The sequence below is a fragment of the Drosophila teissieri genome, chromosome 3R (genome assembly GCF_016746235.2).
Source record: "Drosophila teissieri strain GT53w chromosome 3R, Prin_Dtei_1.1, whole genome shotgun sequence".
NCBI classification, from domain to species: Eukaryota; Metazoa; Arthropoda; class Insecta; order Diptera; family Drosophilidae; genus Drosophila; species Drosophila teissieri.
This window is the reverse complement of record NC_053032.1, coordinates 20,329,212-20,356,159: the sequence shown is the minus strand read 5'-3', so window position 1 is coordinate 20,356,159 and position 26,948 is coordinate 20,329,212. Positions and strand designations below refer to the sequence as shown.

The window sequence follows — 26,948 nt, the reverse complement described above, 5'->3', positions numbered from 1 at the left end:
TTGTTTTGAGGACTTATGCAGGGGATTCCAAAAAACTCAATCATGAAACCTTTTACTTACAATTACATATATTTTGTGTTACTTGAATGCTTTATATACGTGTTAAGCTCTACAGCTAGATATATTTCCATTTCAGAAATAAACGGTCTAATACTAAAAACGCTTCGTACGCTTAGGTTTTCTTCCACGAGTAATACATTTCCATCGGTTTGTTTACCTAGAATCATACAATTATTAGAATGAAGACGATATATAATCGTGGTAAAGAGCGCAAAACCCACCTTCCAGAATTTGTCGTTGACCTGGTGCAATGTCTGGTTGCCATTCAGGATGACCAACTGCTGAGGCTGTGGAGCGACGTAGATGCAGAAGTTGAGCACGCGACAGGCCTCTGGCAAATCGGCGCCCAGGTCGAGTGTGAGCCGCATGGCCAGATACTTGCTGAGATGATCGACGGTGGCATTGGCCGTGGTCTTGATGTAGCGCACGCAGTTCTCCTTGAGTGCGCGTATTAGCTGGTTGTCAGCCGACATTTCCGTGGGATGGGGCTTGAATACGAGCTCGATTTCATCGTTGACGCCCAGCTCGCCATTGCCCTCGCCCTCTGTGTCGATGTTGGAGTCACCCTCGGTGCGGCAGTCCATCTGTGAGTCCGACTCAGACTCTTCGGACCGCTCCGAGGTCAGCACCGACATGGCGCGTTTCGGCTTAGAGCTGCTCGAGTTGGAGGGCACCGGTGAGGGAGTGCTCCTCATCGAGGGCGGATTCGACGCGTCGTCCACTTGCATCCGGGTGGCGGAAGTGCTGGCGCCCGAGTTGGCCGACGAGGAGGGCGCAGCATTCGAGGCGCTGGTAATGGCCGACGCTGCCGATGTGCCCGAATGACCCGGATCCCGGTTCTCGCGATCAATGCTGTTGGTGTTGCTGTTGCTATCATTGGAGGCTGTGTCGTGGACGTGCAATTGGTTGGAGGCATTGCGGCCCACAGCAGTGGGTGCACCTGGTGCCGGGGGAGCTGCGACATTGGCAGCACCATTTCCATTACCACCACCTCCACCACCACCGCCGCCGCCGCCCTTGGTGCGGAATCTTTGTGGCCGGTTCTGGGACTGCAGCTTGATGCCCTCGTTGATGGAGTTAACCAGCGCCTGCTGCGACTGCGTCTGGTTGAACTTGGCCATCACCTTCTCCTGGATGGCCTCGTACTCCTCGCGACTGGGGTAGATCTTCGAAATAAGCAGGTCGAAGTTGGGATCGGCGCGCAGGGAGCGCTTAGAGACGAGCTTCTTGCGGCACGTGGGGCACTCCTTGTTGCCGGAGCGCAGGGCGGTCACAATGCAGTCGGAGCAGAAGCGGTGCAGGCACTCCTTCGTCGTCATCGTCTTCTTCAGCATGTCCAGGCAGATGGGACACATCAGCTCGCTGTGGAGGCTCCGCGGGGACACCGCGATTTCCGTGCTGTCCGTGATCACCTCCTGCGGCTTGCGCTGCAGCTCGTACAGCGACAGCTCCCACGTTTTGTTTGGCGCCGGGTCCAGCGACGTCATTTTTACACCAATTCTGAGGCTTTTCAATACACAAACAACCCTTTTTAGAAAATTTTCGCTCAGATTTTCCAAATTAACTTGCAGTGTGACCGTACCTCGGTTGTTCAATTAAACCACCACGGAGAAAGGCCTAACAACAACTGCAGTTGGTATTCTTATTTAGTATTTTTAGATTTTAGTACATAGCTTGGCGCGAATCTTTAAAATTTTTAGATAATTAATGGAGTAGAAATTGTGGCTTAAGAAAATATTTCAGATTCAGCTTAGTTTATTGCGTTTGAAAGGGAGACATAGTATAATTAAAAATCGTATCAATTTGAATGGTATAATCTTTATACGCCTTATTGAAAATGTTCCCCTATTTAAACTAAGAGAAACTTATAAAAAATAAAAATAGTCTTTTAGTGGATTTTTGAGAAGTATTATTACCAGCAATATTTTGTATTATAAAAAGAAGTCGGTCGAACACGTGCTACAATCATTTTCAGCTGCAACACGTAGAACTTAATGTTTTTAAGCACATTAGTTCCCTTTATTCCGGTCGAACAAAATAGTAATACTTAATAAGTAAAATACCCACTTATGCATATGCATAAAATTACAAAATACACGCGCGCTAAGGTTATATTTTGAGGAACAGCCACTGTTTACAGGTCTGGTTTGCTATCGGGTTCACTTCCAAGCTCAATAGATTGAACCCCTGTGATTAATTTGGGTCCGCCAGATCCTTTTCGGTTGACACTCTGTCAACACCTCAATTGCCGCGATTTCTTTGGGCTGTCAATCAAGGCGTCTGAAAGTCTGAAAGCATTTACCGGATCCAGCCAAATATGGCCTAATGCAGAACCGCCGTTAGCTAAATTGCAGCTGAGTGGGATTGTCTGCAGTTGCAGATGCAGTTGGTGACGCCGTGTGTGGCCGTGTGGGGCCGTCGAGAATGCAGTCGGTAATTGAATTGGAGAATTAGAGAACCGCCGCCACACGGGAGTCACTCCTCCAGTCTGCATGCGATGACAATGACCCTTGAAGCTGAGCATTCCATTACTTTTGGATCGGATCGGCTAGGCAAGTGCGCTTCGGCTTGGATCGCGTGCTTCCCTGGTTTCCCAGCCAAAAGGTTTTCCCTGGCTCACCTGTCACATTCGCTGAGCAATGCGCATGTGCGGCGGGAGTGACGTGGCAAATAAAATAAGCCATAGGCAAATGCCGCCGCCGCCGTTTGAACGAGCGGTGAAATTGCTGGACATGCCTGGCATGGCTAACAAACAGTGAAAAAAGCGTGGAAAAAAACGACGTTGATAGACAAAAATAACGAATAACGAATAAAAAACGACTGTTGCCATATCCCTAGGTGCAGGCGTTGGTACTTTCCAATTCCCCATTAGATCGCCCAGCTAATTATTGTGCTTGGGAGGCGTGGACGATTTTCGCTCACACCAAATTGCTGTCTCATGGCGAGCGTAATTGCAACACCTATATTGTATGTACTCAGAAAAATGAGGAACTTGCTACCTACTTCAAATCGAGTAATGTCATTTCCCACGAGTTTTTCCAAATAAACTATACGGCAATCAAAATCTTCCAAACATGAGTAAGTTCCAACCAACTCTTTTGAAAAGATCCAACAATATTTCCTCCAACTATGAACATGTTCAGCATTCTTTTCCAAGTGCAAGCATTTATGCCTCTGCCCGGCAATTTTCAACTTATCGAGGTTATCCATCGCCGCACCTGACCAGCAGAACCCACAGATCCAACAGATTCAAGAGATCCAGCTGAATCACCTGGGCCACCGCACCACTTGAACTTGTGCACCCACACGACGCTTGCGGATCGGCGCTGTCCTCGATTCGCTGGGTTCACGACCCACATGGCTGGCTCCCCAGAACCTGGCAGCTTTCTTGAATGATTCCAGCGCTTTTCCATCGGCCATCGTCTATTGACATTAATCATTTGCGGCCGCTTGCGGAAATTTGCAAGTACCTGGTACCTGGCATAGCTGGTACTTCTGGGAAATGGAAATGATTGCCTCTCAGCACACTTTTTTATGGCAGCTTTATGGTAGGTGGTTTACTTTACGGCCAAGAGGCCACAGGTTCCTACTTCAGCTGGCAAAAAGGCTAACCAAAGTCTCCACTCCATTCCACGTTCTTGCATTTCTTTCTCCTCTTTTTTTTTGGCAACTCAATCTGTAGACCGGAAGGAAACAGACGCCATGTTGCCTTCGTTGTCCGTCGTCTGCCATTTTGTTGTGATTTTCGCAAAGTTTTTGTCCCCGCATGTCTGCGAATTTGTGGCCATTGTTCGCAGTTAAAGTGAAAGTTGTGCTCTGATATCATAGAACTATAGAGCGAGGAGCTGACCAGCCAGAAATTGCGAATGCCTAATTGGGCTTAACGAGCTGAACTCGAGGTGGGCGTTCACTTTGATGTTGGCTCTGCACTGGAAACAATTCAGGCAACATTTGATTACAATCCGTTCGGCTGGTGGGTTGCCTCACACATTTTGTTTGCCTGCACCACTTAAAGCTGCCCCAAAATTGCTGTATGAGTGGACCGCAACATGCCACTTAGCCCCGAACTGGCCATCGATGATAGGTATGGGCATGGGCATGGCTATGGACATGGTATGAGAATGGGAGTTACGAATTCCAGGCCAGAGCCAGACAGTTAGAATGTTTGAATGTCACCCACACACTCGAGTACTCGTGGACTCGACCACTGGCACCACCTGGAATTGCAATTGCAATCTGTTAACTTGTCCAAAACAAAGGCTGCCACTTGCAAAAGAAAGGCCAACAGCAAAATAAAAAGCAAAAGCAAAAGCAAAGCCAATGCCACTCATAGCCAACAATTGACAATAACAAGCAGGCGGACGCCGGTCCACCCAATTTGAAACCCAAACCGTTGCTTTTTGGCCCGCTCAAGTGGCGGAGTTGTGAAGTGGCCTGGTCGGCCACATAACATACAACATCATCGATAACAACCACTGAAACAGCAGCCGCACAATTGGAGTTCTCCAATTGCCCACTGTCCAAATATTGCCAGAGATCCCGAGAACGTAGCGCATTGTTTGCTCGTTATTATGGACGTGGCTCCTGATGGGAACCTGACCTGGGACTCGGATTGGGTTGGGATTGGGATTGGCACTGGGTTGAGTTGGGTTTGGGTTGGGTTTGGGTAGAGCGGGTTCTTTTGTCTTTGACCGCGCACATACCATAAATAAATCTCAATTAAACTGCAACCCCTTTGCCACGGGGGCGTTTCCCATGAACGCTGGACCACTGTACCATCCTGGCAATCAATCAGCGGAGCAGCGGAACAGCGGGCTACTCCCAAGTTTCCATGGGATGTCACAGATGTCTCCGTGCAACATTCACACCCCAACTCCGCAACCGACGGCGACGACTGCAACTTTTCGGCCGACACTCTTTATTCTTTTCTATGCCACGCCATGCGGCACTTGCATGTTTATTATTTGGCCTGGCTTTTAGAAGCCGGTCCCGATCTGCAGACTGGCCACAGTCCATACAAAGTGCCATCGTGGAGGGAGGGAGGGCGGGAGGAGGAGGGGGTTTTGGACCAGGCCAAGTCGCGGCGACGTCACAGTCGTTAAGCGTGACTTTGGTTATTATTGTTTGTTGCTTTTTGCATACCGTCGGAAAAATGGGTAAAATATGGTGAGGCAAGCGGCTTGGGGCACGGGCACGGGTACGGGAATGGGTACGTAAACAAAAAGCCGAACTCCAAACTCGAAGTCGAAGCCACTCCACGAATCACCAAAGGCGGAGAAGAAAGAACCAAGAATCGTGCTGCAAGCGCTGAATGCTGAATACCCTTTCACAATTTGGCTTATAAACATTACTTATTTGTTGTAAAATTATAAGGAATTAGCTTAAAAGAAAATATTTAAGAGTTTACTGAAAGAGGTCTACTATCTATTATTTAAATCAATTATTCAACCCTTTTTATGCAAAAAAGTCGAAATAAATTGTAAAATAAAATAGCTAAAAATATATAAGTAATTTATAAACTAAGAAAAAGAAGAATTTAGTGAATGGTAGACTAGTTAGTAATTCCCACATTCGAAAGCTGAAAATACATATTTGCATACCAGCTCGAAAGTTCCATTTTCCAAATGTGACTTTCTTCCGAGAACCCGAGTGATTGTACTCGGCACGGGTCAATCCTATGTGGTGGGTTAGTCATGTTGGCCACTCACATGGTGCAGCACCCAGCTGAAGTACCCGAATCCAAGCGGTGGCTTCGTTCTGTTTCTGTGGCATAAACAGCGACGACGACCGGCCCGCTTCATTCAGTCTTTGGCGAGATTTTATCGTGTGCGGACGTATCTGCGGTCGAATTGCGAACTTGAAAATCCAAATCCAAATCCAAATCCGAATCCGAGTATCTTTTCTACCGAATTCCGAATTGAAAAGCCCGCACGTAACTAACGCGAGTTTAGATGCAGTTTTTCAACGTTTGGCGCCACAACGAAAAGACATTGCAATTGTGATTCGATTGCGTTTACTTGATTACTTGAAATCGTCGCTTGCCACATGCTAAAAGTGTCAATCAGAAGGCACAAGTTCATCAACATGAGTCCAAGCTGGATGAGAACGGCGGCCTGGCTGCTGGGGTAAGTTCCCAGGACTGTGTGCAATCCTCTCTAGATGCGTTTCATGGTCCAGAATGCTCGCTCCCTTTCCGTCTGCGTCGCCACTTCGCTCCTGACCACCGCGTCCTCCGTCTCCACTTCCGTCTGGGTTCCTTGGTTTCTGGTGGGATATGTAGTATGCACATAAGTGGGGATTGGTTATGAAGAAGTGAGTCACCTACTCGCTGGTCACCCGGTGCCTGGTGCGGTGCATGTGCAGACCACAGCCCTTGCACTTCTGCGTACAGTTCCACAAGCGACCCAAGGAACTCCTCTTGTCCTTGACGACTCTGCGGGTCGAGGGATGGGGGCTTTTAGTTGTCTGCTAAATTAGTGCTGCTTTTATTGTTATTTGCCCGGCAAAACTGCACTGAAGAAACGCGCAGCTCTTCTCAAATCTATAAAAATATTTCTCCTCTTTATGGCACTTAGGGCATATAAATTGGCATTCTTATAACTAATGAATTGACGGAATTTCCCTGAAGCGATTTAAGCTAAACGCGTTGTAAAAAGTGCAGCTGGGCTATTTTGCTGAATATGTGAATGTAAGAACCTTTTACAAATATATGAGGGTTAATTTCCACTCTGAATCACAACAGGTTTTCCCCAAAATATTAGAAGTTCCCTTGTAAGTATTTGGTATAAGCAAGTTTCTTGGATTGCAGTTAAATTAGCATTTAGTTACCTTACAATCCTGTACTTGGGCTCCAATTTGCATGAGTCAGTCTTGGCCGAGGAATTCTCCTTTGGCTGACTATCCCCGATCTGGCTCGACGGGATGGGTGTCATTGGCTCCAAGGACGCCTCCCTGGGCAGGTCCAACTCCATGCGCATTTGCTTCACCTGCAGCAGGCTGATATCAACCAGTTGATTGACGGCTTCCAGCACCTCATTCTGGATGAGGTTGCTCTGGTTCTTGATAGATTCGTGGATGAGATACAGGGCCTGCAGATGGGGCTTGATTAGCTCCTCCTCGTCGTCGATGGTCTGCGTGCTGATGTGTTGGCGGTGTCTCTGGGTTTGTACCGTGGCAGTGGTACAGTGAACCATCGTTTGGGTGCCCAGGCAGGTCAGCTTGGCCAGCTTGGTCTGCGTGTTGGTGGTCTTGGAGCTTAGATCCGTCTGGGTGGTGTTGCAATGCAGGTCGTGGGTATCTGTTTGGCTGGCAAGGGTCACATGGTCGGGATGGAAGGTCTGCTGATCCCTGGCAATGGTGATGATCAAGTCGCAGGTGTCCACATGACTGGATGTGCACTCTTGGAGCAGCGTTTGGCTGGCCCTGCTGTCCAGCTCAACTTCTGTGCCCACCGCTATGCTCGTGAGTTGCTGGCCGGGCTCATGGGTCTGTGCCTCCCTGGAGATGTTGCTGACCAGGTCCGAGGTGTCCACCTGGCTGTTGAACCACTCCTGCAGCTGCGTTTGGCTGGTGGTGCTCTGCATCAGCCGTGGTGGCTGGACGACCGCTGTGGGTGCACTGCCTCCGTTCAGCATCCGCTTCAAAAGACGACGACGACGCTTTTGCAGACGACTGCTCAAGGAGGGAGTGCGTCGCATCCTCTTCACATGGCGGATCATCAGCTTTCCCTGGTGCAGCTCGTAGTGCACCAGGTAGCTCACTTGGCCGAATTTGAATCTCTTGTGGCGACGTATGACTCCATCTGAACTGGCGGACATGGAAACCAGGAGCAATTCCTTCAGATCAAAGCGCATTTTGAATACAAGTATTCCTCTCTATCTCCGCTCACAATATTTCCACAATTATACAACGTACAATTTTGACAAGAACGTTTCTGTACAGTAGTTTCCAAGGGGTTTGTGGTTTGAGCTTCTGAATTATTGATCCCGGCACAAACACAAGTTCCGAGTTATCGAAGGTGGTATGATGTGAGTCGCTGCTGTTGCCAAAATTTTCACACGAAACCCTTGTCTTTGGTCTGTGGTCCCAAACGCAACACGCAACCTCGTGTTGCACATACATCCACTTGTATGGGATGTTGTATGGCTGCGGGCTCCTTTGTGCCTGGTAATTCATTAATAATTCAAAAATGCCGCATATGTTCAGGACCCGGACGGCAGCTACAAAATAAATACGAACGTAAATGAAAAAACAAAAAATGCATTCACTTATTCTGCAATTTATCAATACGGAGTTAACATGAAAATGGCCACAAAAACCACAGCGCAGACACACAGAGGACAAGAGGACACAAAGGAGTAGGAGCTACCCGCCTGGGGTGTTTGTTTGGCTTGCATCGCCATGTGGTTGGGGATGGGGATGGGGATGTGTGTGCTCCACGGATGTGGATGGAGCACTGCACACGATGGCAGCATGTGGTGGCCACTGCTAAGTACGTGTTGATTTGGGCGCTTTCGATTGGGCTCCCATGGATTTGCAATCCGCAAAATCGATTGGCCCCCATTCCCAAATACCCATATACCCGTCCATCAGCTCCAGCTCCTGCTCCTCCATCTGCTCCTGCTCCTCCATCTGCTCCTGCTCCTCCATCTGCTCCTGCTCCTCCATCTGCTCCTGCTCCTGACTGGCCTCTAATCCCGCCTGGGGGCGTAGTTTCCTTGCCTTGCTGCACTCGAAATTTATGCAGCTTCTTTGACTTCTAAGGTTTTTGAGCTGCGTTTTTTTTTTGGTTTTTGTTTGCATGCATTATCTTTGGTAGCTGGAAGGCTAAGACTTGGCTCAGAATGCCGGGCACGTCGGCTGGCCTTCGGTTACATTTATTGCATAAAGCCCAGCCAATTTGCATGATAATTTGTAACGAGCGCCGGACCGCCAAGGGGCTGCACTCCAATGAGGAACTGCTAGTGTGTGGCACTTTGTGGTACTTTGTGTACTGACTGGCTTAGTCGGTCAATAGCATTGCGCTTGACAAAGTCGAAGAGCCGATCTTCTCTGGAGACCTCAAGACCTGCTGAAAGTCCAGCAGTATGAGCAGCACGAGCAGTAATAGCCGTATTGTGGCATTCTGGGCGAAAGGCATCGGTGATTGCAACACCCGACCGGAGGTGGAGATATGTGGATGGTTCTAATGCTCCCATGGCTCTTGGGTTTCCCAGCTCTTTCACCCATGGTAGCCGCACTCGGGGATGGATACCCGTAATTGTACGTGCCTATTTGCATTTTATCTGCTTTGTTTTCCGTTTTCTTCCTCATTACCACTTGACACTCGAGCAACGGCGTGTAGTTTTCAGTGGTTTTCAATTTCACACTGGGGGCAGGGACAGGGGCAGGGGCAACATCTATTTAAAGTTAAGCACTTCACTCACTCAACACCGCTGCCCCACCAAAAAAACAAAAAAACAACAAAAACCAGCTCGAAATGAAGACCTCGGGCCATCTCAGCTGTCAAAGGGAGTGCCGCTGGGACGACCCTGAACCTTGAAGCACCGCCCCGTGGGCTCCAATCGAAAGCCGCAGGCTACCTAATCCCCTATTGAATTTCGCACATAAAAACTGGCAGTGCCGGCCCATAAAATGCTGCCCATTAAAGCTGTTTTCATTCCATTCCGCAGGCTCTACTGCCTCCTGTGCGTCGCTGCGATGGCCCAGGGTGCCAGCAATTCGGGAGCGCTGGCTGCGCCCGCCGCATCCACTTCATCCGCTGCATCCGCCAAGGATGTGGCACACATGCACAGGCCCAAGCGGCTGGACAGGCGATCAGGAGCGGGCATGGCAGCCATCAAGCAGCCCAAGCAACTGGCCAGAAGCGCTCACGGGCTCAACAAGAAGCTGCTCAGGTGAGCCCACATCCTTGGAATAAACTTGACAATAAACCAGCAGAGAGCCAATTCTAGCAGTTTGTAGTCATAACAAATATTAATGAATTTAGCCTTAATATAATTTGCTTAAAGAACCCTTGCTTAATAGCGCTATTTAAGGGCAAATTAGGGCTATTTTACGGTAGCTACGCAATGCACTACTACACTATGATTAATAATTTTCCAGTGCTGAGGTAATCTATCTTTAATTAAGCCATCAAGCTGCATCCCAATTAGGATGTCTGATTAAACGACTACAGGGGCTTAGAAGTGGTAATTCTTGGGGTAACATGGCCAACTTGGGTACGCACATCTGAGTTTGCATAGTTGACTAGCAACAACCGAAGATTAAAGCCACTTCTCTCTCATTGTCCAGTTAGACAGCCCCTTATTTTGGGTCTAATTAAAGCGCCATATCCAACTCAACCCCCTTGGTAAGCCGTAAATTGTGTAGTGAAATATTCATGGGAATCGCTTACAACGCTCGCCAGGCAGACAGACACTATCAAGCATAACATAACACCAACTCACTTGGTCGTTGCAGCCAGATGGGCTTCATGAAGGTGAAGGCGCCCAACAGCCACAACAGGAAGCGACTGGCGGTTGAGTCACGACGCCATTCCTCGCGCGATGATTCACACATGTTCATCATCAAATTGCCGCCAAATATGCACTACTATGCTGGACCCGGTGCGAAGAATTCCGTCGCGGATCAGCAGGACAAGTCTGGCCATGGCAACCATGGTGCCCACAAAGGTAACGCACCCAGCAAGATGACACTGGCGACAGCCACAACTAGCGCAGCAGCAGCCGCATCAGCAGCAGCAGCAAAATCAGCAGCAGCATCAACCGCAGCAGCAGCAGCAGCAGTTGCAGTTGCAACATCGCCAGTTGCCGAGGCGTCGGCGTTGAAAGCTAACGGGAAAAAGGTAAACGGGATTCCATTAGGTTACACCATAGACACACACAATGCACTGGGTCTGGATCTGGCTGACTGGCTGACTGGCTGGATGGCCCCTTCTGGCCATGGCCAGAACTGGCTCTCAGCCAGGTTTGGACCTAGACCGCGATAAACATCGGCGCGCATGCGCATAAAACAAATTGCAAAATTGCACTCGGCGGCAAGGAGGAGCGGCAGTGGCAAGTTGGTGGCAGTGGAAGCGAAATGGATTACCCATTTGATGGCAGTTGGTGGTAGCCACGAAAGGGGGGCCCAACTGCTCGCTGTTGCTATTTATATGCGTGTTACCCCCAATGCCCCAAAATGGGTATGCGCTGCGGCCAGCTGTCCTATAAATAGATCTTCGATAGGGTCATGCCGAGCGGTTACGAGTATTGGGTATCTGCGAGTCCAGTGCGAGTCCAGTGCCATCCGGGTGCTCTACAGCATTCCGAGCTGTAATACATGGCCTTTGTGAATTAATGCGGCAAGTGTCAATGTCAGTGGATGTCCGACAAGCAGTGGCACGAAAATTATTACGCTCTCACGACTCCGGTGCTCCAACGCTGCTCCACCGCTGCCCCAATGCTGCTCCATTCCCGGTTGAACCAGAAATTAATATGCAGGCCATTAACCAAGTCCGAGCCTCAATTAAAAATGCAATTTGTTTGAGCCACCCCACTCCAGTCCACACCACTCCACTCCTCTCCTCTCCACTCCACTCGACTCTTCTCCAATCCACTCGAGTCCACATGTCCAGAGCAAGTGCGTGGCATTCCCGATTCAGACGCCGGAGCACGGCTGATTTATGGGACGCCAGTCGCAGAGCACGGGTAATGTTGTCTAATCAGTGCGCTTCAATTGCAGGTCTCGTTTCCCTTCAGCTCGAATGGCCGGCCGGGCCGCATCTACCACTGGAACCTGCCCGTCCTGAAGGAGGCGCTCGCCAAGAAGCCCCACTTCGCCCACGTCTCGGCGGCGGATCGCAACAGGCTGCTGGACATCCAGAGCGTGCCCACCTGGCGCCAGCCCTGGGAGAACGAGACCGCCGAGAAGGGCTTCAGTGCGGGCGGCGGCAAGGCCAAGTACCGCAAGTCGCTCAAGCCCAAGTCACCCACATATTATGCACCCGCGCAGGCGGTCAGCAAGCAGAGCTTCCACAAGTACTTTGCGGGCAATGGCAAGCCCAAGGGATTCTATGTCATCAAGGAGCACCAGAAGAAGCCGCAGTTCTACCAGAACATCATCTCGTAATCCAGCGGCCCTGGTGCCCCTGGATGCACCCTCGAAAGACTGCGGTGACGGGCGTTCTGTTTTCAATCTTCTTAACCGGGGAGCTCCACTCCTCTTCCGTCCAGTTTCCACTCGGATTCCTTTCCCGGCGACTCCCCACTACATCTATGGCATCCTGAGCAACTGTTTAACAAGTGCGATGGGTGCGGTCTATTTTTATACCACGGCAATGAATACAATAACAGGTGGGCTGGTCCAAGGTGGGTGCACCTCATCTCAATCTACGGTCAGCCATGTCAGCACAAAGAGGTCAATACGCAGTCCTTTCATTTGAGATTTTAGTGCTGCCAAAATCATTATGGTAAAAACAGAACAGACTGAGTTGGAATCTCTGACTAGATCACAACGGAGTTAAAACTAATCGGATTATATACTTGTATATTGAAATTTTAATTGAAATTTTATACTCAAACTTTAATCAGCTTTGTGGCAGATTTCAATGAGCTATATACGTTTCGTAGCCTGAAATATTTGAATAGTATTTCTTGTGGACTTCACATTGACCTTCATACATATCGGTTCGATCTGAAATCCTTGAGTCCGAACCTTATGAAGGACACCCAGCCGAAGGACCAGCCCAAACTGCATTTAGCTAAGCAACTGCGGCAAGCAATAAATTATGGCATAATCAAGCTAGGTTTAAGTGCATGAACGATTTTGTTTTGATAAATAAATATTGACTGATTTTTAAGTGCAATCCCCTTTAAGAGCTGATAGCTGACAGTCGCAAGCAGACAAAGAGCTAAAGAAAACAAAAAAAAAATGGGGGGCGGAACTGTCTGCTGCGAGTTTATTGACTTGGACAAAGGTGAACCAAGGTGGCCAGGAGGGGTCGGTGGAAGGGTGGGTGTCTGGCAAATTTGGCTGCCCATTCAGCGGAGCAAAAAATAACAAAAACACCAAAAATTCCAGCTAATTATATAAGCGGCTATGTCGGGCGTGTTCCCGACTAAGCCCTATGGGAAGATTTAAGATTGGGCCTCAAAAAAACAGCACACAGCAAAACGGAAGCGGGGCGAGCGTGCGCATGCGCAGTTTCTCATTCCGCAGATAAAGCCGCAGACATACAGATAGAGATACAGCTACAGATACAGATGCAGATACATTTTTTATAAGACAGCGCCAAGTCGCCAGCAGTAACAGCCCCATAATGACAACAAATCTGGCAGACAGACGACGGCGATGGCGATTGCGATGGCGCACCTCCAAACTGCCGCATAAATAATGTTGTATGTTTGTTCTTCCCTTCTCGAGTTCGCTTTTCTCGTTGCTTTTTTATCGCTTCTTTTTTATTTGCGTATTTTTTGGCGACTCTGGCGCATAATTGTTTTTGCAGCTTATGCTTTTCCGATTCTGCCAGCGACTCTGCTGACTCACGAGCGTTGAACTTTTCACCCGTATCCCGTGTCCCGTGTTCCGTGTCCGTGGCACATGGAGTGCGCGGCTTAAGTGGACTTAATGACTTGTGGTTCTGCGACTGAGACGTAAATCACTTTTATGACAACTGGAGGATGGGACCTTCTCATCGATTTTTTACGGCCGTCATCAGGGAATGCGCCGTTCCCAAACTCCCATACTGGCAATCAAATGTCGGCCAACAGCAGTTTGGCCAAATGTGCAACAGATTCCGGGCCATCGTTGTCGCACTTCTAGCCACTTGTTAACGCCATTTCCGCCCGTCATATCAAAATAATTATCTCAAAGTGTTGGCTCTGCTCGGTAGACCCCGGGGATCCAACGAAATACAGCAAAATCCATGCCAAACCAAAACAAACCAAGCCAAACCGATCTGAAAACAAGACTCGTTTGCGTGCGGGGCAGTTTGGGGTTCTTCCTCCATCTGGAACTACTGGACAACTTGATCTGCAGAACAAGTTACTCACGCAATCTTGATTGCAATTATGTAATTCGAAATTCCTACTAATTAAACCAACATTTCGCCTAATCGCATTTACACTTGAAACACGCTACAAATCAATAAGATCGTTGATACCCTAGACGTAGTATGGTAAATTGGTTGGCCTATTGAGTGTCTGTAAGTAAAAGTTAGTTTTTTTAATAAAATTAATTTTAATAAAATGTGTAAGCAAAAATATTCCACATTCTAATTATTCATATCATAGGTGGAATATTCCACCAAAAACTAAATTCCATATATAAAATGATGCCGTTCGATTCCAACCTTAGGCAAATTGCAATATCAAATTGGTTGGTTTTACTTAATATGTTCCGCCTTTAAAAGTCAGCACTTGGCCCCACAGCCGACCAAAATGAGGCTGGCCATCATCTTCGTGCTCGTCCTGGTCATCTTTGCAATTTTCGCATCCGGGCGAAGACGGAGGAAGAGGTCCAAGGACAAGAATAAGAACAGCGACTGGAAGAAGGTCGGTGAGGCGCAAACGATGGAGGAAAAGAAAGGAAAGCAGATTCACCAGAAAATCAATTATGAAGGCTGGGTAAAACAGCCCATGAATGCGATTATGGATGAAAAAATTATATCGAATTAATGAATACCACTTTTGAAACCCTAAACGTAAATTAAATACAAAATCATAATTATGCGTTATACAATTTACAATGTAATTAAATAATAATGTCACGCCACAACTTAGTTCTGAATCTTAATTACAGCACCATAATCCATAGCGAATTATTTTTATCCACTTGAAAGGTATTGAATATATAAGGCGGCCAAACGAAACTTAGTTAACCAAAATGAAGTTACTAATCCTCTTCCTAGCCACATTGGGCGCAGCTGCAGCACGCTTGAGGGGACACACCATCAAAGGATGATGACACGAGATATCCACCAGCCAAGGGTGTGATTTTTAAGGAAATCAAATAAACTTGCATGCTGCAAAAGCAAGGCTACTAGAATTTCTAATCCATTTTTAAGAAGGGTAATAGCGAACGATGATTACACGGTACATTATATTGGGAATTTTCTAGAAGGACACTATGTAGCATTTAATATGTAAATATGTAACATTTCATTTAATTTAAATAATCCCGCCATAAAATGTTCTTGGCGCAGTGTGACCATAGCGCAACAAATATATATGTATTTGTTACCCAATGGGAAAGTAAACAAAACATGGCAGCGAACTGCAAACTTAGGGATCTCATCCTGAACACCCACGTGCCGCTGGTCCTGGACCAGTTTCCGCTGGAATGGGAGTGCTTCGAGGGATCCCTCCACGACTGGTGCCAGCGCTTCGATCAGGAGGCCAGCTCTTTTCCAGACTTCGAGCTGATGGACTTGGCGGACAGCAGTACGCCGCAGTGGGAGCGAAAGCGGACCAAAGCCAGTAAGCTCAGCATGCAGCAATTCCTGCGGGAGTACGTCCTGACGGAGGAGCACACCCACTGGGCGGCCTACCAGTACAAGGGAGCCGACGTAGTGCCACCCAGTTGCCGGAGAGGCATCGATTTCTCCAGCTTCGGCTTCCCGGACATCGGAGATGACTTTCGCTTCTGGCTGGGATCGGAACGGGCCAACACACCGTGCCACTACGACACCTATGGCGTGAACATCGTGGTGCAGGTGCACGGCAGCAAGTCGTGGCTGCTCTTTCCGCCTGAGACGCCGTTGCAGAGCACCAGGATTCCCTACGAGGAGTCCAGTGTCTACTGCCTGGAGAACTTTTACGCCCCGGATCCGGCAAAGATGCAGAGCTACGAGCATCTGGGCCGGCAGGCCTATCACTGCAACCTGCAGGCGGGCGAAGTACTGATCGTGCCGCGTAACTGGTGGCACTACGCTGAGGCCATGTCCACGTCGCTGAGTGTTAACTACTGGGTGCCGCTAAAAGCGGACATGGACCTGGTTTTGGACGAGTTCCTGGTCATGCACATCGTGGAGAGCTTTGTCAAGGGAGAGAGCGATCAAATTAAGCAGTACCTGCTCAATCCCAACCAGATGGGTAACCTGTCCACCAAGCCCAGCGACCTCTATGCTCAGTTCGAGCAGGCGGTGCAGAATCTGGAGAGTAGCCAGAATAGCCGAAAGCTATACGATATCGACTATATCAGCCAAGCGGATTGGAAAACTTTGTTGAATAGTATCAACCTCACGGTGCGCCCTTTGGAAGTGATGCCCCACGAGGAATACAAGCGGCTCCTCAGCGCCAACTCCAAGAGATTCCGAAAAGCTGCCAGCCCACCAGAGACAACTCCCATTAGTTCCACTTGGGAGCTTCTAGTAAGCAGCATGTGTGCTCCACGGGTAATTGCCGAAATGAAGCGCGAGTTCTTTCGCAGGCTAAAAAGTAACTCCCTCTAGTTAAACGCACATGTCTAGGGTAAGAACGTTTACTGTGATACGTGATAATATGGTTGCATATATGAGATTAAAATCCAATAAGCCATCAACATGTATGATACAAATTCCAAACAGAACCAGAACACGGAGCATTAAATGCCGAATACCACCCATCTTGTCTGCCCACCATCCAGACTCATCTGAGGCTCTGCCATGCGATTGACTCTTGGGCGGAACATACTGTGCACATGTGGACATGAACTTGCTTAGCTACAGTGCCATTTACCAGCCAGGTGGCTTCTGGTTCGGATATCCGCCCTGCTGGTTGGCATAACTGCCTGGGTATGTTCCGTAGTGGCCGGGTTGGGGTCCCTGCGGGAATCCCTGGTACTGATAATCTACAGAAAAAGCACAGCATTATTGAAGAGTCATGTAAGACTGGGACATTAACTTACTGCCAGGATACGGCAAGGTGGCGTACGGATTGAAGCTCTGTGGCATTGGAGCGGGCACATAGGCGGGATAGGGCACACCTGGTTGGGCTCCATATGGAATGGGCATGCCGTGCACTTGAGCCGGATACGGAATGTTGGCCGTTGATGCGACAGGCGGCACACCGGGTGCGGAACCAGGTGGAATATCTGAAAGAAAAGAACGGTTTCGATATCGTGTTTAGTTAGGTTTAGGTGCTTCACTTACCGCTGCCACTGCCCGATGTGGATGCATAGTGCGAGGGCAGGGCCGGGGTGGCCGGACAAGCCTGGCGACTGGACTCTGTGGTCAAATCCTTGAGCAGCTCCTCCTTCTCTGTCTTGCGGGCGAACACAAAGTCGCTGATCTTGTTCTGGAATACAACCAGCAACTGCGTCAGGTCGTTGTAGAACTTGGTGCCCTCCTGTAGATTTCCAGAAAGTTCAATGTAGCTATCAAAAGCGGTTGCTAGCTCCTGGTATAAAGTATCCCGCGAGCTGCCGCAGCTGCCCGTTTCAGAGACAAAGGCACCATGAGCGCTCTGGATGTCGCTGACCAAAGACTGCTGGCGCTCCACGCTCTCGCGCACCTGCTGCTGTAGAGGATTGAGTACTTGGCCAATGCGAGCCAACGATAGGGCGGGCTCGTCAATAGCACCATCCTTCTGCAGGGCAATCAAAAACTCGTCCTTCATATTGAACGTGGCCCCCTTAAGCTCGGACTCAATGGCCTCACGCTCCGCCTTAATGGTCTCCACGTCGTCCATCAGCTTCTTGAGACGCTGCACGCTGGAGCAGTTGGGATCCACACTGCCACTGGCCGAGGGCAGAGACTGTTGGATTTGATCGGGTGGCAAGGACAAGAGTTGGATGCCCTTCTGGTTGGCCTCAAACTTCTGGCGAACCACCTTGTCGGCTTCAATGGCATTGGTGATGACTTCGCGATACTTCTTCGCATTGGTGCGGAACATCTCCGTTAGCTTATCGGAGCTGATGCGAGTCCAGCGCTCCTTAAACTGCGCACGCAACTGGTTATCAGAGTCGCGTTCTTCGTCCAAAAGACGCTCTGTTTCGTCGAGGATCTCGCGGTTGCGGTTTAGTAACTCGGGAAGATCCTTAAGCAGCGTCTGAACATTTTCAATGCCGCCCTTCTGGCGAACTTCGTTGGCCTTTTCCTTTAGCGACGGTGGAAGCCCACTGTTGCCATCAGCTGTCTCCACGGCCGCTGGAAGATTCAAGCTGGCCAAAACGGCGTTCAGAGTTTGGGTGGCTTCACGCAGCTTCATGATCTCCACGTTGACGATCTCATTGCGCCGCATATCGGATGCGGTGAGTGCGCGATGGAGTTCCACGGGCACTAGACTGCTGAATATATCCTTAAAGTTGGCAGCCATGGGGACAGCGATGGCCAGTGGCTTGGCCAACTGGGCCTTTCCAGGAGGGGTCAAGGTGCTCAGATCTGGTATGATCTCGTTGTAGATGAACTCGTTGTCCTTGGTGGACTCGGCCAAGTTGCGCTTGGCGCGGCTAAAGTATTCATCCAAGTAGGTCTCATTTCCGCCACGCGTCTGAGCTGCCTTGAAAAGATCAATGGCGTTGCGCAAACGAGCAATTTCCTCTCCAATCTTCTTGGCGGCACGGCACACCAAACTCTGGTACAGCTGGGTGAGGGCATGGAAGCCAGCCTGCTTTCCAGCAATCGTAGGTATCCACTCCTTCTCCCACAGGCTGCGCACAGACTCCTTTTGCATGGCGCGCAGCACATCGGCGTAGGACTCCTCCGCCTGGCAGCAAAGCTTGGCGATGATCTGGTCCTTCATGTTATCTGGCGGAATATAAATGCTTTAAATTGTTAGACTTTCATTCATAGCGAAATGTCTTTCGATTTCTTTTGAGACAGTGGTCGGAACTTTATCTCTGTTGAATTGAATGATTCATTCCAATTGTTCTTATCATATAAATTAAACGAAAATAATAGGGTCATGAACCCGCGAAACAAAATTAATATTATCGGATAATCTCGTTACATTGAGGACTTTCATTGTATGCCAAGTATATGAAACTTCTTCACACTGGACTTCTACTGAAATGCTTTTAACTGATAAAATAGTTATATCGCCCAATGTAAACAGCGAAACTTTGCTCATAGATAAGAATTTGAATATAAATGGTGTTCGTTCTCTTATTTGAATAGCTTCTACATACCCTTAATTGCCTTCAAAATGAAAACCTCCTGCGCCTGGGCGACCATCAGAGCCTGCAGCACGGTCAGCGAATCCTGGCTGAGATCGGGCGTGGGTTCCGAGGGCACTGCAGCCGGCGTGGCCCCCTTCAAGTACTGAAAGATGCCGGCGCTCTGCTGGAGCAGTTTGATGGTCAGTTTAAGGCCATCATCCGAATCCAGCGGCTGGTTGGCAGCGATGCTGCTCTGCAGGGCGGCAATGTTGAAGAGCACGCATACCTTCTCATAGAGCAATGAGGTGTGAGCTGTGGATTATGGGTAGTCAGGTTAGTGGTGAAATATACTTGGCACATGGAGGTGAATCACTCACTCAGGCTGATCTTGTTGCCGAAAATGGAGCCCTTGTCGAAGGCGTCCTTCCACTTGAAGGGTATCTGCAGTTCGCTAACTGATATCTTTGTCTCCAGTGCGCATATCTGGTCATAATAGCTGGAAATACAGAGTAGGCAACGAAACCCGGAGGCAAAACAATATCCATTAGTTAACGACTACGTCATCCGAGAGCTTGTTTACGTCTGACCACCACCGACCGCACTAATACAGAAGCACCAGGTGCTGTTTGAATTGAATGGAACGGGTGTGATTAGCTGCCTCTTTTGTGCGAGTGACTCATCCGGAGATCCCCGGGAAATGGCCACAAAGACTTGGTGGTACTTACGCGTACACAATCTCCAGCGAAGCCTCGTACTTTTCGAAGAATTTCCAAATCGCCGTATTGCGTTGTTTCGAAAATTCGTTGACGGCCTCTGCGTACTTGCCCTTCTCCTCCTCCGACGCACCGTTGTAGGTGCTCTGGATGAGATTATTCAGCGGCTTGATCACGTCCACCTCCGACGGCTTCTTCAGCGGCACGCCCAGAAACTTCGACATCTTTTCCTATTCTGCGGAGTCTGCTTCTCGTCCGATTTCAGATTCCAAGTGATATTAATTAACCGTCTGTCGCTCTTTTCGAACTCCGCTCTGCGCTTTCTTTCTTTCCCCTCCAACAGCTGGCCAGGGATGACAAGTCGTCGATAGAGTTTTCGATAACCCCTATAGAACACAGACACTCCAAGAACACATAGGTTTTGATTTCATCTTTCTTAAGTGCATTCCGCCATTTTTGTTTTGTTTTCCATACTTAATACATTAAACTAAAAAATAGAATTAAATATAATATTTCTTATTTCAACCGGTAACTACCAGAGCAGCCAGTATTTCAATACCAATTACGTATGTGCATTGCATACGTATCTCGCCCTGTCGTTACGTTTTCAGCGGTGTGGCATCTTCGCGGCAAGAGAAAGGTAACCCTAGACTTTCTATTTTCTGATTGCGTTGTTGTCGAGAAAACTCAGCGAAATTATTGGTTTTTCTGCACAATTTCTCGTAGCAAGGAGCACGCTTACTAGAGTAGTCAGTCCTTGTCAAGAATTCGCACGTAAGTTGATATACGGGGCTCTGGCTCGACTATCCCAGTGACACCTAGAATCCCGTTCTATACCAATCCACAGAAGAAGCAGCAGCAGTAGCGAGGCAGAAAACCGAAGAGACCCCGCGATGGCCGAAGTGGAGAAACCAACGGCAGCCACGCCCCCGACCGACATCCCCCAGACCACGGCTCCAGCTGCCAGCGAGGCGCCAGTGGCTGTAACGCCCACAACGGATGCCACCGTGGACGTCGAGCCGGGCACCTCGCCCACCCAGGAGCCCAACTCCAATTCGCATCCGCACGACTCCGAGTACGACACGGCCAGTGATCTGGAGGGCGGCGAGGACTACGACGACGAGGAGAGTGCCAGCGGGAGCGCCAGTGGCAGTGGCAGCGAGGAGGAATCTGAGACGGATGACGAGGACGAGGAGGTGGGCAGCGAAACGGATGATGGCGACGGGGAGCAGGCATTGGACCGCTCCGTCGCCGACAGCGAAGCCCAGAAGAAGGTGGACGAGGACCGCAGCAATCCCCAGTACATCCCCAAGCGGGGCACTTTCTACGAGCACGACGACCGAACGGCTGAGACCGAGGGTGAAATCCTGATTGAACCGGAAAACGGTGCTGGCCAGGCGGCGGCGGAGCCAAATGGCGAACTCAATGGACTAGCGGCAGCCGGCGTCACGCCCACTGGCCAAACGCCACAGATCTCACAGGCATCCAAGACTATGCGCAAATGGCAGCCAGCGTCAGGCGGTGATCGCTGGTCGCACGATCGCTTCGAGGCTGCGGAGCAGGCTCCCAAATCCCGAGCAGAGTTGCTGCAAACATACGGGTATGACATTAGAAACGAGGACGCGCCGCCCAGAGCCAGACGTCGCCGGCGATATACGCGTGGGCCTAGTAAATACTCAAGAAACTGGGAGGACGAACAGGCCTACCTTAAAGCAAGCAATAAGGAGCGCAAGCCGCCGCGGCCACAGGACTTCCCGGCGCTCAACGAGAGAAAGCCACGTGGTCCACGAACATCATCCTCGCGTGAAGAAAAGGAAAACCGACGGTCCGTCGGTGCTGGAGGCTTGGTTGCAGAGAAGCAACAGCCCTTGGCCAGTGGCTCCAATCCTCACAGATCCCAGGAGCGTGAACGGGAGAGGGAAAGAGAGCGGGAACGTGATCGTGGGCCCAGGAATCGCAACTTTGGGCGGATGAACGGCGGACCCGGACGTCAGAATGGCATGGAGTTCAAGAAGAACAGCCGTGGACAGCCGCCACGAGAGCGGGAGCGGGGCCCAGACCAACTGGATAACCGTAACCAGAAGCAAACCACTCCACGCTCCAACCAACAACAGCAGCAGCAGCAACCTCAGCATCAGCAACAGCCACAGCAACAACGACAGCCGTCCCAACAGCAACAATCTCCACAGACGCCGCTCTCCACGTCGAACCTGTCGCAGCGACTGCAGCAGGTGCAGCAACGCAACGATCCCAGCCATGTGGGCAGTGTCCAGATGCACTCGCTGGCTAACCAGAGTCAGGCGCCCCAGCAGCAGCAGCAGCCACTGCATCAGGAACAGCGAAATGCGCCCAAGCGCTACTCCAGCTTGCGTCGCTCCCAGCAGGAGGCATCACAGCACTTGGCGGAGCAGCAGCAGCAACAGCAGATGCAGCAGCAGTTGCATCTTCAACAGCAGCAGCAACAACAATCGCAGATCATGATCCAGGACCCACATGTTCTGATGCAGATCGCCTATCAGCAACAGGAGCTGCAGGCCCAACTGCAGACCATGCAACTGGGACCACCTACTGCCGCAGGAGCAGTGCCAACACCACCAAAGCCACATGCCCCACCGGCAGCCGCATATCCGCAAACACAGGCGGCACCGTACTATGTGACCGGAACGGAGACTGTTCCAGTGCCAGTGCCAGTGCCCCAGGCACCTTATGTGAATCCGGCTAGTGCCGCTTACTTGCCAACCACGCCGGCTGCCGTGGCGTACGCCCAAGCAGGGCCTCCGGTTGTAACACAACCCACACCGCCGCCGGCACAGGCTCCGCCCGCAACTCAGCCGGCTCAGCCGTATCAGAACTACAACACAGTCGGTGGCACCACCTACTTTGTGCCGCCTGCTCAAACCACTAGCCGACCATCAGCTCTGCCCCAGCGTCGTCCCACCAACGCGATTCCCATTCTCCCGCCCTCTGAAAAGCATAAGGCTAAGGTCGGAGCCAAGGAGGAGGGCATATCTGACAACATAGATCACATCATTGACAACATGTTTGTGCAGCGACCATCGGCCTTCCAGGCCACCGGCGAGGGCGCCACTCCAGGTGGGGGAGCAAAGGACGAGGCAGCAGCCACCCCACCGGCTACCGAGCAGAACCTTCAGCCAGTTCCGGCCACTGGGCAGGAATGAGTGCAGGCGTACGCCGGCTTGCCGCCACAGCAGCAGCAGAGACGAGGCCAACGGATAGCACCGCCGCCCTCCTCCGGCTACTCAATGCTGCAGCCGCACGCTGGCTACTATCGACCTCCGCCCCCGCCGCACTAGTGCGGACGGCCCTGCTCCTAACTCAGCTCATCCGACGATTTTTTTCCCCATTCTGTCCTCGGGTCTGCGACTCCGAAGCACTGCATAAATTGTAGACACGCAGTGAGAACCATTTGTAATTAGCATTTAGCTCCCAGATAATCGAACTTACTAACGAAAAGTTTTCGTATATAGACGAGTATATAAATATATATATTGTAATCCGGCGCAAGCTCCAATTAATTTGTACGTAGTATCTAGGGCCAGCTGCGGCGCTCGCTTATTAAGTCAAAAGTGAACAAGTGTTGAACGTATTGAAGCGGCTGGGCGCTTAGCTTATTTAGCCGTATTTTAGAGTTGAAACAAAAGAATTACCGAGAGAAATGTATTTGCATAAACTAATCGATCATTGAATTTAAATAAACGTTTAACACGAAGTTACAAATGCTGCACACCTTTTCTGTCACACTAACTTACAAACTAACTACAAAGTCCAGGTTCTCGTTTAGTTTCCGATCAAAGGTGGGTTGAATAAGGAAACCAATTTTTAAAAAATAATGTTTAAAATTTAAAATCTAGTTGATCTATCAATAGTGCTATTTAAAAATAATAGTCAAAATAGTAGAACAAAATAGAAAATGATCCAAAAATGTACTTTCTGATCGGAACTAACAAGAACTGGAGCCAATTAACGACATAAAGTATGATTAGATCTCTTCTTAATACTAGATGAGCTTTTCACAGCTTCGATTCCTTGGCCAACTGTTCCAAGAGTACGCTGATGCGGCGGAATGAGTCCTTGAAAATGTCGTTGAACTTGCGAGCGCTTGTCTTCAAGCTATCGCGATAAGCGGTGGTATTAATGAACACACTAGAATGAGAGAAATTAAATAGCAACTTCAAGAAAGATAAGAATCTAGCTTACGCTTCAGAGGTGATGGAATAAAAGACGCCGTAGCCATCGAAGACCATGGGCGCCACGAAGCCAACGTTGGCAGTGAAGCCCAGAGTACTGGACGAAAGCACAAAGTTGCCTCCACCGCCGCTCTTGGTGTACAAGGGATCATCGTAGAAGGCGGGAATGTCCATTTTGCTCTCATACGCTGCGCACCACAGGCCAAACAAGTGTCGATCGATGCCATGTCCCTTGCGCGCCTCGTTCATGAAGTGCTTGTGCTCATCGACTGCCCGACGGAAAGCCTTCGCCAGTGACATATCGCCAACCTGCTTGTTGGAGGTCGCCCGTAGGAACTCCGCCACAGCACCAGTGCAGGATCGCAGAGTCTCCGTTCGTCCATTGTAGTACTGACGCATCAGAGCGGTCTCATATGTGGGAGCAATTCTGTTGGATATTCGTGGAGTAATAATGATGTCTTGTAAGTCCAAAGAGGAACTTACTCTTTATGCATTTGGTAGTAGGCCCACTGCATTACAACCTGAACAAAGGAGTCTGGATGCAGTCGATGGGTTTTCATAAACTCTTTGCCGTAGTCATCGAACGCAGTGAAGGTCACAGTAACGTCAACACCCTGAGGATACCACATACAAAAGGATTAATCAGTTCAATAAAAGGTTTCTATCTAGACTATCTTACTCTATCATCAATATCCTTCTGTACGCGCTTGATCTCTCTCTTGAGAGTGTCATCCAGCTGAAAGTTTAGCTCCTTGACCTCTATAACATTGCCTTTCTCGGCCACGGACCAGTCGGGCTCTGGCACCTCCAGGAAGCTCAGTTGCATGAAGGTGGCGTAACTGATGCTGACGGTGCCATCGTAGCAGCTGTGCTCACCCGCCCAGTTGAAGCGTCCGTTGCGAAAGACGATGATGCTGCTGCTGCGGTCAGCCCAGCGGGAATGGAGATCACCGTAGAGACCCAGCTGGGAGGACTCCTCATAGTCCTTGGGTGATTGCTCGTACCAGCAAATCTCCATGCTTGCGCTCTCCACCAGAAGCAGCGTCTCCTTGTTCGCATCTGAGATTTCCCTCAGCCGGTTGCGGTTGCGAGCCCAGTTGGTACGTTCGTCATGGCTCAGGGTGGGCACACAATCGCCCAACGGCTCGTAGTCGAGTATGCTGCGCAGTCTTTGGAGAGTCACAAGGATTTCGGGAGCCGATAGGATAGTGTCGTCCTCGTGCACACAATCGAAGATGAACTGGCGTCCCTTGCCGGAAATAAGGATGTGACTCGGCGTCTTACCCTCATCCTTGGTGAGAAAATGCTTCTCTATACGATCCTGTTCCTCGCCTGGCACGCGACACGTGGAGAAGAAGTGCTTGTACAGCGCAGAGGAGTACTTTATTTTGCCGCCGTTCGAGGAGAGTGGCTTGATGCTGGACGTTCTAGTCAGTTCCCAAAACTCGAGCGTGTGGTAAATGTGCCGCGCCAGACTCTGCGAAAAACATACACTCAATCATGAAGCCCTCAAAACTTGTTAAGCAAGAGGCACGAAGTCAAATGCACTTGCAGATAAGCAAATAAGAGTCTACATGATAACATAAAGTGTTCCCATTGAGCTTTTAATGTCGGACCACTTACCTTCAGCATGTATTCGGGTGTCTCCGGTACGCCCACCATCTCCAATTGCGCGGGCATGACCATGAGCTGGTAGGGCAGCAGCGGCATCCGAATCAGATGGTATCCGTAGTCCTCCCACCAGCTGCCCAGCCAGTTCCTCATGCTGGCCGCCCGCTTCTTGAGCTGTTCGTGCAGCTCGACGCCCACGCCGTTCTGGAACTCATCAATAGTCCTGCGGGCCTGGGCCAACTCCTCCTTGGTCCCGAATGGCTGGATGCAGCTGTAGTAGCGCTCCATGGTATCCCTAAGTTCCGGCAGCGGGAGCGAGGGTAAAGTCTCATCGAAGTCGAAGGTGTTCTTATCATCCTTGCTCATGAAATATAGGCTTGCCCGGTCCATGGTGGTTTAGCTGCGGGGGACAAGTTGGAATCGTTGATATCATTCTGCGTGTGTGGTTGCTTTCTATAGGCCTATGCTAGATTAGTACAATAATCATATCGGGAATCGCATTCATCGGGTCCAAAGTTCGCTCAATAAATTACAGAGTACATTCACATCGAAAACAAATTAATCTCAACGAAGGATAAACATTAAAATGGTGTGCAACCTAATATCACACAGCTTAATGTGCAACGAATGTGCGAAGTATGCTCCAAGTTGAATGTAAACTTTATGGGACTGCAACTAGACGATTATCTGCACCAATCTCCGCGAGCGGGACAAAGTCCGGATTGGGGAGCTTTATAAATATTTATATTCCCGGGCGCACTGGTGAAATCATAGGCGAATTTCTAGCCCACTGACCTTTGGACTCGATGGAGAATTCACTTTTGCCGGAGACAACCGAACCGCCAGACTGCCGTTATACGACTGAATCCATAGGTTGGTTCCATATCACAGCACACCTCGCCGGAGGGGAGGAGCACTTGAGTTATCGCACCGTGGGATCCGCCACCCGCGTCCACTGACTCAGTTTGATAGTATATCACCCCAATCATTGGTACTGCAGACAGTCGGCCACCGATAAGAGCCGCATTCATTTGAATTTTTATATGAATTTCTAGATAATAGATGCCAGCGGACACACCCACACAAACCTTCAATGAGGCCGCAGTAGAATGTTGTACTTGAACTTCGGTTTGCGGTGCACTCAATCGAAATTAAACCGATTCTGCAGCTATCAAGTTCATTTGGCTAGATAAGCAGACGATTTAATAGGTTAATCAATTATTTTTATTTTTAAACTGCTGCGTTTTTGTTTACAAGCGGCGAACGACCCTATAGGAAATTGGCGCAACGAACACCTGTT

The 26,948-nt window shown here is 49.7% G+C and overlaps 8 protein-coding genes across 10 annotated transcripts; 4 read left to right on the top strand and 4 right to left on the bottom strand.

Moving 5' to 3' along the window:
• Window positions 1–50: 50 nt before the first annotated feature.
• LOC122619094 (E3 ubiquitin-protein ligase RING1) lies at window positions 51–5,798 on the bottom strand. The gene is made up of 3 exons (XM_043795806.1): window positions 5,661–5,798; window positions 282–1,687; window positions 51–217 (listed from the first exon to the last, which is right to left on the bottom strand). The coding sequence occupies exons 2-3, from the start codon at window positions 1,545–1,547 to the stop codon at window positions 173–175; spliced, it is 1,311 nt and encodes a 436-aa protein (XP_043651741.1). The 5' UTR covers window positions 1,548–1,687; window positions 5,661–5,798; the 3' UTR covers window positions 51–172.
• Window positions 5,799–6,056: 258 nt separating this feature from the next.
• LOC122619095 lies at window positions 6,057–8,016 on the bottom strand. The gene is made up of 3 exons (XM_043795807.1): window positions 6,889–8,016; window positions 6,386–6,493; window positions 6,057–6,324 (listed from the first exon to the last, which is right to left on the bottom strand). Exons 1-3 carry the CDS (start codon window positions 7,911–7,913, stop codon window positions 6,216–6,218), a joined length of 1,242 nt encoding a protein of 413 aa, XP_043651742.1. The 5' UTR covers window positions 7,914–8,016; the 3' UTR covers window positions 6,057–6,215.
• Window positions 6,083–12,822, top strand: LOC122619096. Its single transcript, XM_043795808.1, has 4 exons — window positions 6,083–6,185; window positions 9,732–9,956; window positions 10,522–10,906; window positions 11,785–12,822. The coding sequence occupies exons 1-4, from the start codon at window positions 6,106–6,108 to the stop codon at window positions 12,169–12,171; spliced, it is 1,077 nt and encodes a 358-aa protein (XP_043651743.1). The 5' UTR covers window positions 6,083–6,105; the 3' UTR covers window positions 12,172–12,822.
• A 1,635-nt stretch (window positions 12,823–14,457) lies between these two features.
• Window positions 14,458–15,076, top strand: LOC122621448. Its single transcript, XM_043799302.1, has one exon. It carries the CDS (start codon window positions 14,481–14,483, stop codon window positions 14,715–14,717), a length of 237 nt encoding a protein of 78 aa, XP_043655237.1. The 5' UTR covers window positions 14,458–14,480; the 3' UTR covers window positions 14,718–15,076.
• Window positions 15,077–15,303: 227 nt separating this feature from the next.
• On the top strand, window positions 15,304–16,498 carry LOC122622552 (bifunctional peptidase and arginyl-hydroxylase JMJD5). Its single transcript, XM_043801089.1, has one exon. The coding sequence runs from the start codon at window positions 15,305–15,307 to the stop codon at window positions 16,490–16,492; it is 1,188 nt and encodes a 395-aa protein (XP_043657024.1). The 5' UTR covers window position 15,304; the 3' UTR covers window positions 16,493–16,498.
• Window positions 16,499–16,505: 7 nt separating this feature from the next.
• LOC122622548 (programmed cell death 6-interacting protein) lies at window positions 16,506–20,181 on the bottom strand. Its single transcript, XM_043801084.1, has 6 exons — window positions 19,842–20,181; window positions 19,494–19,612; window positions 19,147–19,428; window positions 17,171–18,766; window positions 16,927–17,112; window positions 16,506–16,869 (listed from the first exon to the last, which is right to left on the bottom strand). The coding sequence occupies exons 1-6, from the start codon at window positions 20,051–20,053 to the stop codon at window positions 16,754–16,756; spliced, it is 2,511 nt and encodes an 836-aa protein (XP_043657019.1). The 5' UTR covers window positions 20,054–20,181; the 3' UTR covers window positions 16,506–16,753.
• A 262-nt stretch (window positions 20,182–20,443) lies between these two features.
• On the top strand, window positions 20,444–23,563 carry LOC122622549 (protein CASC3). 2 transcript variants are annotated; one of them, XM_043801085.1, is made up of 2 exons: window positions 20,444–20,603; window positions 20,677–23,563. In XM_043801085.1, the coding sequence occupies exon 2, from the start codon at window positions 20,723–20,725 to the stop codon at window positions 23,006–23,008; it is 2,286 nt and encodes a 761-aa protein (XP_043657020.1). In that variant the 5' UTR covers window positions 20,444–20,603; window positions 20,677–20,722; the 3' UTR covers window positions 23,009–23,563. The 2 variants fall into 2 exon arrangements, with proteins under 2 accessions (XP_043657020.1, XP_043657021.1); XM_043801086.1 differs by having other exon boundaries at window positions 20,565–20,603; window positions 20,652–23,563.
• Window positions 23,494–26,932, bottom strand: LOC122622550 (peroxisomal carnitine O-octanoyltransferase). 2 transcript variants are annotated; one of them, XM_043801087.1, is made up of 6 exons: window positions 26,737–26,932; window positions 25,661–26,048; window positions 24,717–25,514; window positions 24,521–24,651; window positions 24,048–24,464; window positions 23,494–23,993 (listed from the first exon to the last, which is right to left on the bottom strand). In XM_043801087.1, the coding sequence occupies exons 2-6, from the start codon at window positions 26,036–26,038 to the stop codon at window positions 23,861–23,863; spliced, it is 1,857 nt and encodes a 618-aa protein (XP_043657022.1). In that variant the 5' UTR covers window positions 26,039–26,048; window positions 26,737–26,932; the 3' UTR covers window positions 23,494–23,860. The 2 variants fall into 2 exon arrangements, with proteins under 2 accessions (XP_043657022.1, XP_043657023.1); XM_043801088.1 differs by lacking the exon at window positions 26,737–26,932 and adding an exon at window positions 26,444–26,590.
• Window positions 26,933–26,948: the final 16 nt, after the last annotated feature.